Source organism: Echeneis naucrates, chromosome 8, assembly GCF_900963305.1.
Source record: "Echeneis naucrates chromosome 8, fEcheNa1.1, whole genome shotgun sequence".
Taxonomy (NCBI): domain Eukaryota; kingdom Metazoa; phylum Chordata; class Actinopteri; order Carangiformes; family Echeneidae; genus Echeneis; species Echeneis naucrates.
The window spans coordinates 15,604,735-15,613,899 of NC_042518.1; the positions used below are offsets into that span (position 1 = coordinate 15,604,735).

Consider the following 9,165-nt stretch of genomic DNA (forward strand, 5'->3'; position numbering starts at 1 on the left):
ATGAATCCAACATCAGGCTACAAATGAACAGAGCCATATTTGATATGAACAACCTTTGAAATAAGTCAAGCGATCCATGGCGCATTTTTTTTCCCCTGACTTGGTAACGAAACGCGTGGCTGAATTTAGAGCGGTGCTTTGGCCTAACAGAGTAATCTCACCTCTTCGCTCCTCTAACAGTCATTAATTCAATCTGAAAACGCATGAAAAACGGCGGCCGTCTGTTTGTGACAGCGCTCTCTTCCCTCCTCGCTGCGCTCTCTTGCCTACAGGCTTGTTTACAGTCGCCTCTTCCCGGCATTAGCGTCACTTGACGTAGTACGACACATCGAGCCGTCCGGCCAATCACGGCGCAGCGCTCGCCTGTGGCGTGGCGCGCCTATAAAGAAGCGCGTCGCGTATCCGCCTGAACACACCTCGACCAACACGCAGCAGCAGCACATCGTCAGCCGAAAGGACTCTAGCGTTACAACTTTTCCTTCACTGGGCTGAGAGCAGCTTACACTGGAGAAGACCTGTAGCTGCCGTAACTGAACTCAGTGCAGCTCTTACTGGACTTTGGACTTTCACTCTTATTTTTTTTTATTTTGGAGTGATTCCACTTTGACTCTGGGAAACACAGTTAAAAGAGAGAAGACGAGTGCCTGAGTTGATGCATGCTCTCTGCTGACAGTGACATTTGTTGATAACCCAGAGACTGTGTTTCTGTAAAGAAGCTGGTAAGCTCACTTTTTCTACGACTTTATGTCTACAAAGATGGAACAGCCTTTTTATCATGACGACTCTTTTCTGTCGCCTTACGGCCACTCAGATGCGCCAATGCACGACTACAAACTGCTAAAGCAGAATATGAATTTGAACTTGACAGAGCCTTATCGCAACCTGAAATCCCAGCTGAGAGCCGAAACAGACCTGTACCAAGGGGGGCAGCAAGACGTGGGGTCCCTGAAGCTCGCATCCCCTGAGCTAGAGAGGCTCATCATCCAAAACAGTAACGGTGTGATCACCACTCCCACCCCCGGTCAGTACTTCTACAACCGGGGCATCACCGATGAGCAGGAGGGGTTCGCTGAGGGGTTTGTGAAAGCCCTGGACGAGCTGCACAAGATGAACCAGATGCCCCCTCCCAATGTGTCCATCGGTGCCGGTGGAGTTACGACGTGTTCAGCGGCGGCCTCTAGTGTCTTCGGCACCGCCTTGCAGCCGGAGCCTCCCATTTACACAACACTGAACGCCTATTGCCCGAACACAAGCCTCTCCTCTGCATCCAGCTACCCCACAGCCACCATCAGCTATCTGCCGCCGCAGCAGCAGAGCCACCCGCACACCTCGACGCACGGCGCCCACCCCTTCCAGCACACTCTCCCCGCCTCCGGTCTCCATCCGCAGCGGCTCGTCGCTCTGAAAGAGGAGCCTCAGACCGTGCCCGACCTCTTGAGCAGCGACGGCTCTCCCCCGATGTCTCCGATCGACCTGGAGACCCAGGAGAGGATCAAGGCGGAGCGCAAGAGGCTGAGGAACCGGCTGGCGGCCACCAAGTGCCGGAAGCGCAAGCTGGAGCGCATCGCCCGGCTGGAGGAGAAGGTGAAAGTTTTGAAGAACGACAACGCGGGCCTGTCCAACACAGCGTCCGTGCTCCGGGACCAGGTGGCCCAGCTCAAACAGAAGGTCCTGACACATGTGAGCAGCGGCTGTCAGCTGATGCTTACGAGCAAGATGGAGGCGTTTTAAACACCAGAGACTAATGACTGACTGAAAAGTAATAACACTGGAGACATGATCTGCATGCGCAGCACTGGAATACCGGCTGATGTGTTGTCAGCACTGACAGCAGCACAGGGCCGAGGGCTGTGTAGACAACTCTGTATGGTATTTTAGTGCGAAAAGACTGATTGAAATGGTACTTCCGGATGCTGGACACTCCTCAAAGGACCATTCAACTCTAGAGACCAGGGCAGCATCCAGACTGAGCAAACACAATGTCGGCCACTGGCCCTTCAGTCGGGTTTACTAATAGAAGCCTAGAAAGTGGAAATTATTATTTGTACTTTTGCAACAGATATTGTCCTGCAATGCTACGTTTATTCCTTATGTAAATTATTCGTGTTTGTCCGGTTGATCCAGACAAACGTATCATGTCCAATGTTTACAATGTATTTTTTTTATTTGTCATGTGTATTTAAGTAAAGTGTCTTCACAAGAAATGAAAAAAAAAAAAAGATCTCGAGTGTTTGTTGTACGTCATTGATAGCAGAACATGGGTCTTCTTGAAAACACAAAACACACACAGGCATGAGGGAGGAAAGAGTGGGGAGCGCCCATAAGCTTTCTTTCCTACGGTACAGTAACCATAACAGCGATAATGGCTCTCACTGACACAAGCACGCTCTGGTTTCACTGCCTCCGCGCGCAGAGCGGGGTCCGCGCACGTAGGTCTTTCCTAATTACGCACGGGCTTGTCCAAATATGGGCATGTTGGTGATTACTCCGTCACATGGGAGGATTTATGGGAACCCCCGCCCAGGTAGAGCAAACTGGTTTCACCTTAATCTCTTCCTGTACGGTGTCGATAAGGGCCGCGAGATTCACGAGGGTGGCGGAATTTCCTTAGTTATCGTTGTGCAAGTTGAGACTCACCCGTCTCACAATAACGCGCGCGCGCACGCGCGCGCAAATGGAGCAAAGTTCAACAGTGTTATAAGGAAGCTGAATAAAAGTTTATCTAACTTTCCAGAGTACTGCAGCAAGCAGGCAAAACGCATTTTATTTTGTTAAACTTATTACGTTGCCTGATATGGCCATATTTGAGGCTTATGATAAAGTCCCAGTCACGCCCTTCAACCTGTCGGTGCCGCTCACCCTTCAGCCAATAGGACATATTTGAGGTGTCAGTATAACAGAGAGCCTGCACACGATGGGAAGTGACAGTGGCTTCAGGAATGTCGGGGGCATCTGGAGATGCCACAGCCGCTTGGCAGAGCAGGCGTCGAGAGTGGGCGTCCTGGGCGCGCAGGAGCGTCCGTGTGGATGGATGGATGGATGAAGATGTGCATGCTGCCAAGGACATTTTTCCGGGACGCATCACCAGGCAAATATGTGCTGCAGCAGGGGATGGGATGGATAAGGGTTTTGGTGGAAAACCCCGCGTTAAATACTGCGAATGAGTCATTACGCATTGCCGTTATTAGGCAGGGGTCTCTGCTCCGGATGCCCAGGACAAGGATTATTATATGAGATGAAGAGGCTCACTCATAAAAGTGACTCAAGGGAAACGACATCCATGGCAAAATAAACGAGGCCGTAAACAAATGTGCTATTGTGACCTACTGAAAGCTGTGCTGAAGTTGGTCTCAAGGAAATCAGAAAGGGGGTTTCTGTAATATGAAAACAGTCTCTGACGTAGAAGTAAACAAGACAGCCAATCCGGACTGAAAAAAAAAACCCTCTCAGTACACACGAAAACCACTTCAAAAGCCTGTGTGAGTGAGGGTTGCGGTTTGAGCGCACTCTCACCTCAAATTGTTTTGGAGAGGAAGGTTTGCTTTTTTAAAAAAAACAAAAAAAAACATATTTTCATCTGACACGTATTCAAAGTTTAATTTCCATCAATAACAACTCCTCTATTTTTGCCATGAACGTGGAAACAAAACCGGGTACACCCACACAAGTTCTCCCTTCCTGTGACTTTTCTTTTTCGTCTAGAAACCTATATTTAAGGGGATGTACATTTTTGAGTTTCTGCCGTATTCAACAGTTTCTAATAACCTTTATGATAAACATCAGTGTGACATCATAGAAGTCACACACTCTGGTGTGGTCTTCAAGGAGCAAAGTGCTGTATTTTCTGTCAAAAATGCATGATTATGAATGCCTTTTCTAAGAAATCAAATCTGATAACACCTCCTCTGACATACAAGCAACACAAAGCTATTTTATTTTCTTTTATTCTCAAGTCCAGCTCCTACTCATAGGAATATTTTAAGATATTACTGCAGTGTTCAAGTCTCCATTTACGCAAACAGCAGGCCTACATATTATAATGCGCTCACACACTCCAGGAACAAGCCAACTGATGCCATACTGGTTCTCCACACGCCTCAGCCCACAACCCACACTGAGTGTCTGTGGGAACATCTGTGATGTGAACAGTGACGTATTAACAGCCCTAGGTGGGTTTGATTTTCCTCTCCATGAGCCCCCTTCCCCTCCCACAGGCTCACACACAGGCTTGGCTCTCTCACTCATTCTCTCCCTCTCTCAGATCTTCTGTTATCTTCTTGAAAACCATGAATATTCCTCCCACCTTGCTGCGGCCATCTGAGCATTCTACAGAGGCTGGATCGCAAGTTGTATCAGGAGTTTTAAAAAGCTAACAGAGATCTGGTTTGGGGTTGGGGGGGTGGGGGTGGGGGTATTATTTTCATGAGACCTAATTTTAACTATGCAGCAGTGTTAGAAGTGAGACTATCGACATTCTGCTTGGTATATTAAGGTTATGTAATATGTGTTTTCATTTTGAACATTTCTAAAACAATATCGCAGATGGAAAGCTTTTAGTGAAGTGAAGGTTTCTTATGATGTCATTATATTTTTCTTACACATTCAATTAAATAGAGATTAGTTGACCATCTGTCCCATTCATTTGATACAGATACTCATTACAGAGCAGCCAGTGCCAGTATAATGTGTCAGGTCTTTACAGTTGAGGCTGCTGTGGAAACATGAGAGGAACTGCACTGTCCCGAACATTGAGACTGATCACACAGGAAACAGTGTTGGTGTTCAAACAGCAATTGTTTAGAAAAGGTCACATTCTAATGTATTCTGGTGTATAAACATTAAAGGAGAGGAGTGTCCCAGAAAGCAGGTCAAGATCACAGAGATAGGACACTCCACTGGGTGGAGTGTGAGGGAATTCTGCGGGCGCACATTGCCATCTAATGGAATAAAACTAAAGCAGCAGCAAAGGCCTATTTCAAACACATTCTTTGTTATGGCCATCACCTGTTCCGTAGATAATTCATAGATGATCTATATTAACCCCATTACTGAGTCCCATGTAACTTTAATTTCAGCTCCACATTTTATCATTTGCCTATTTCAGAGACTGATTAAGTAGGCCACATTGTTTTGGTCAAAATGTAAAGTGTTAAAATCAAACAACATTCTCTCACTCTTTGTTTCTTTTTTTTATATTTCAGAAATGCTAATTTGCTACTTTTATTCAAAGTTTATAGTAATTATCACATGACCTATCTCACAGAATAACAACCATGTCCTCCTGTGTCAGAGCACAGAGAGCCTTAACGATCAAAGAGGAGGCCTTGACAAAAAAAACGTAACAAATGTTTTGTCGGGCATGATGCAAAACAGAAGCAATGAAGATAGTTTCTTTACACATCTCAGCATTTGCTTTAGCACATAGACATTGCCCTCACTACCATTTGGTGAGCACAGTTACATGGGAGTGGGTGTCCTGGCTCAAGGGACATCTCAGACAGAAGATGAAGGGTTTGGAAAGTTTTAGTTATTAAAACCAGACGAGCAGAGGGCTGTAGGACATGTATTCTGTGTGTGCTGAAGTATATTAAGGTCTCTGGCAGTTTCTATATTGTATAGTGAATTAGTATTTCCCATTTCATTTTGTGTGGGTTATGTTTGTGATTGAAGTTCAGTTTCTCCTATTGCTTGTCCAACAACAATGTGGACAATATGTAGATTTATGTTTGGGATTGCTGTGCAGGAACAGGATAATATATTTAAACCACATCTGCATTAATAACTACAAACCTGCCTGTAGCGCAGCTTCTAGAATTACAATGCAGACTGTATTTATTTTCAGTAAGGGATTGTATGAAAATTATTAGAGAGGGAAGTGATCAGAAAACAGGGGTTTGTATTGCATACCTTTTCCTTGCTAAAAGAGCGTTATTTTTTTATTTCATTTTTTTTAGAAGAGCGGGCTGGATCATTCATTCATCTCCTACTGCTTATCCGTTTCCGGGTCGGGGAGAGTGCTGGAGCCAATCCCAGCTCACCAGTCCATCACACAGAGACAGACAGAGACCAACAACCACTCACACTCACACCTACAGACAATTTAGAGTCACCACCTAACCCAAACATGCATGTCTGTGGATGGTGGGAGGAAAACGGAGCACCTGGAGGAAACCCACGCAGGCATGGGGAGACCATGTAAACTCACAGATAGGCCCCAGGCCGGGAACTGAACCGGTGACCGTCTTCTTGCCCTAACCACTATGCTGCCTACCTGCACTCAGGTTAGATCAAAGTATCAGAATTTTTACTAGATGTTGTGTTGCACTAAACCATCAGCGTCTTCAACCACACCTCTGGCCTCTGTTTTGGCCCCATCCTTTTATACATTCAAGTCAGCAAGCAATTTTAATGCCAAGTTAAAGCAGCCACTGCACACAATAGGAGGATTGAATAAAGTTATACTGTGTATGTTGGAGCCAATAAAAACACCATTTGTTTGGTGGTTGATTTAGTAGTTTGATATTAATTCTTAAAAGCAAATTCATGCAACAATCTTATTTAAGTTTTACTGTTACAGGCTCAGTAAATAATGTAATTTCTTCAATTTTTTTTTGTAGCATATGAGCCAAAACCAAACCAAGTTATACAGGAACATAATGCTGATATCTTTATATAGGATGGTTAATGTTACAGTGTAGCCATCTGCATATGTGTTTAGAGTGTGGCCTTCCACCATATCTAGCCTTGAATTGACAATTTCTGTGTACTGTGAAGGTGGTAGGTGTTGGGTGCAGGTCGATGCACAAGTTGCTTATATGTGTGATGACATCTGCATCTGTTTTTCTCCCTCTTTGCTAATTTGATTTAGTCCTCGGCTCTTGCCCAACAGACCTCACTTTCTGCAATATTTTGGCTGACATTTAGGCCCTCTCTTGATTTATTTTATTCCCCCAGAATAAACAACATAATTTCTCCTGGATAGTGCACTTGAGGCCATACAGCTTCAAAAAGCCTCATGTTGTTTCACCCGGGAAAGAAACGATCAAAGTCAATAGGATGAGTTTCCTTCCCAACTGGTGAAAAACGACCAGCTTTTGCTCATAATGCCTCAGGATAAATTAATGTTGTTGTGCATCCCAAGGCTCATATTAGCTGAATTCACTGTACTTTCAATACAGCGTCATGTATTTCAGCAGCGTTATTAATGACTTTGTTTCTTCTAGTTGGAAAATGCCCAGCTACTAGGATCATTATGATGGCATGTAGCTCCTGTGTCAGTCATGAGTGAATGAGTTCGGTAAATGCAGGTGATTGTGTGTTCAGGTGCCATCATTCATCCATTCATCACACGGGTCAGTCTAATGATTTGGTGTTCTGTGCTTACTGACACACTGTGTGAGCTAGTTTTGCGTTTGCGTTTTGTTAGTGTTGGAAGATGGAAGAAATGCCTGTAGCAGACTTGTTCCCAAGGAAAGAGAAACATAAGAGCCAGCAGCAGAACACAGAGCCAGGAGTTTATTGAATAAGCCATAAACTGACAGAAACAATCAATCCACAAAGCAAAATGAACGATAAAAGAAATCAACAGTCTGATGAGACAGTCAAAAAAAAAAAAAAAAAAAAAAAAAAAGGAAGAGCAAGGGTCATGCCAGCTGGGAGAAACAGAAGACATGTAATGTAACACGGGGGGCAATCTCATTCACTCAGTTGTTATGAGAGTCCAGGTTAATAATAATAATAATGATAAACCCCGTTGTCTTCAGTCACTAAAAGAACTTTACCAGAGGATCGCAGAAAGAAGTCTTTGAAATCTTTCTAAGGTGATCAAAATAAGGTTTTTAGCAAGTGGTTAGGAGCCATCCAAACCCAGCAGATAATAGGAACAGGAGCGAGTACCTCAGTTTTATTGTTATTTAGTTGGAGAGAGTTTTGAGACAGGGTCCAGCCTCATAAAGTCTTTAATTTGTTCATCAATAATGGCTTGATCTGGAACCATATTGATATAACAGCTGGAACTGAGTACAATTTCACACAACCTGCTACAAGCACACACAGGACTGGATGGTGGATTGTCATGCTGTGGAGAGTCCTAATTTTTAAAAAAAAGAATATCTATTAGGTCATCAGTTTACCGATCAATGTTCCAGAAGCAAAGTGTGAACCTGCTTAGCAGCCACCTGACATCATATGTCTACTGTCAGTAGATCTGTCCAGCAGGTGGCGTTGTTACCATGCACTGACGAGTACAGTCATTATCCCTACCTGTGCTGGATGTTACTTAATGGTTCAGAGGTTACTAATTACCTTTTATACATAATATGGAGCACATCACAGTAAAGAAACCAATGTTATTACTTCCCTGTACCATCAGGGTACCGAATGTCATGTTATATCTGTGTTATTTGCTCAGGTTAGGCTGTGGTGCTGGCCTTAGTTGCTGGTCAGCAGACTTCAACTGGGACTTTCACAACTAGTCCACTAACCAGAGATAAGGTTCAACCTGCTCTTCCCACTGCAGTCATTTTTGCACAGTCCCTAAAACACTGTATCATATACCATACTTGTTTCTGTGTATTGGTTTGTATTATATAACCAGACGCAGGTTTGTTTTCTCCTGAGGGTATGTGAGGGTAATCCACATGGAGTGAATAAAACTTTACAAAGTAGCACGAACAGTCACGATTTAGGTATGTGTTTGTCTGAGAGTAAGTGGGTGAAAGGGAGAGCCATATTAACCCAAAGAGTGTTTGGGACCTTGAAGGTCAGGTTTTGGCCTTGCTGAAACAAATTATAACGACACCTCCGTCATCATCTCATTTGTGTTATAATTTGTGTCAGGCAATGGTCTTGTATAAAAAACCCTGTAACAATGCTGAAACAAATGAAAAGGATAACCTTGTTTCATCTATCTATCTATGTTTGCCTTATCAGTCATGAGCTGAAGTGTGGGTGTGTGCGTGTGTGCTGAAATTGCAGACTTATTTGTGATCCTTTTCGTTCAGCTTTGTCATTTGCTGAGACAATGACTTTCACAGAGGTTACATTATAAGCTAACATCATCAAGTACCAGTTCACTACAAAAACAGCCGCGCACACACACACACACACCCTCCCTCAGTTTCTGTCCTTTTAACAGAAAAATGTCAAGTGGTGTGTGGTATTATA

General features: G+C 44.1%; 1 protein-coding gene across 1 annotated transcript; it reads left to right on the forward strand.

Annotated features, from left to right (window-relative positions):
• The first annotated feature begins 423 nt into the window (after positions 1-423).
• junbb (JunB proto-oncogene, AP-1 transcription factor subunit b) lies at positions 424-2,207 on the forward strand. Its single transcript, XM_029508132.1, has one exon. It carries the CDS (start codon positions 745-747, stop codon positions 1,729-1,731), a length of 987 nt encoding a protein of 328 aa, XP_029363992.1. The 5' UTR covers positions 424-744; the 3' UTR covers positions 1,732-2,207.
• Positions 2,208-9,165: the final 6,958 nt, after the last annotated feature.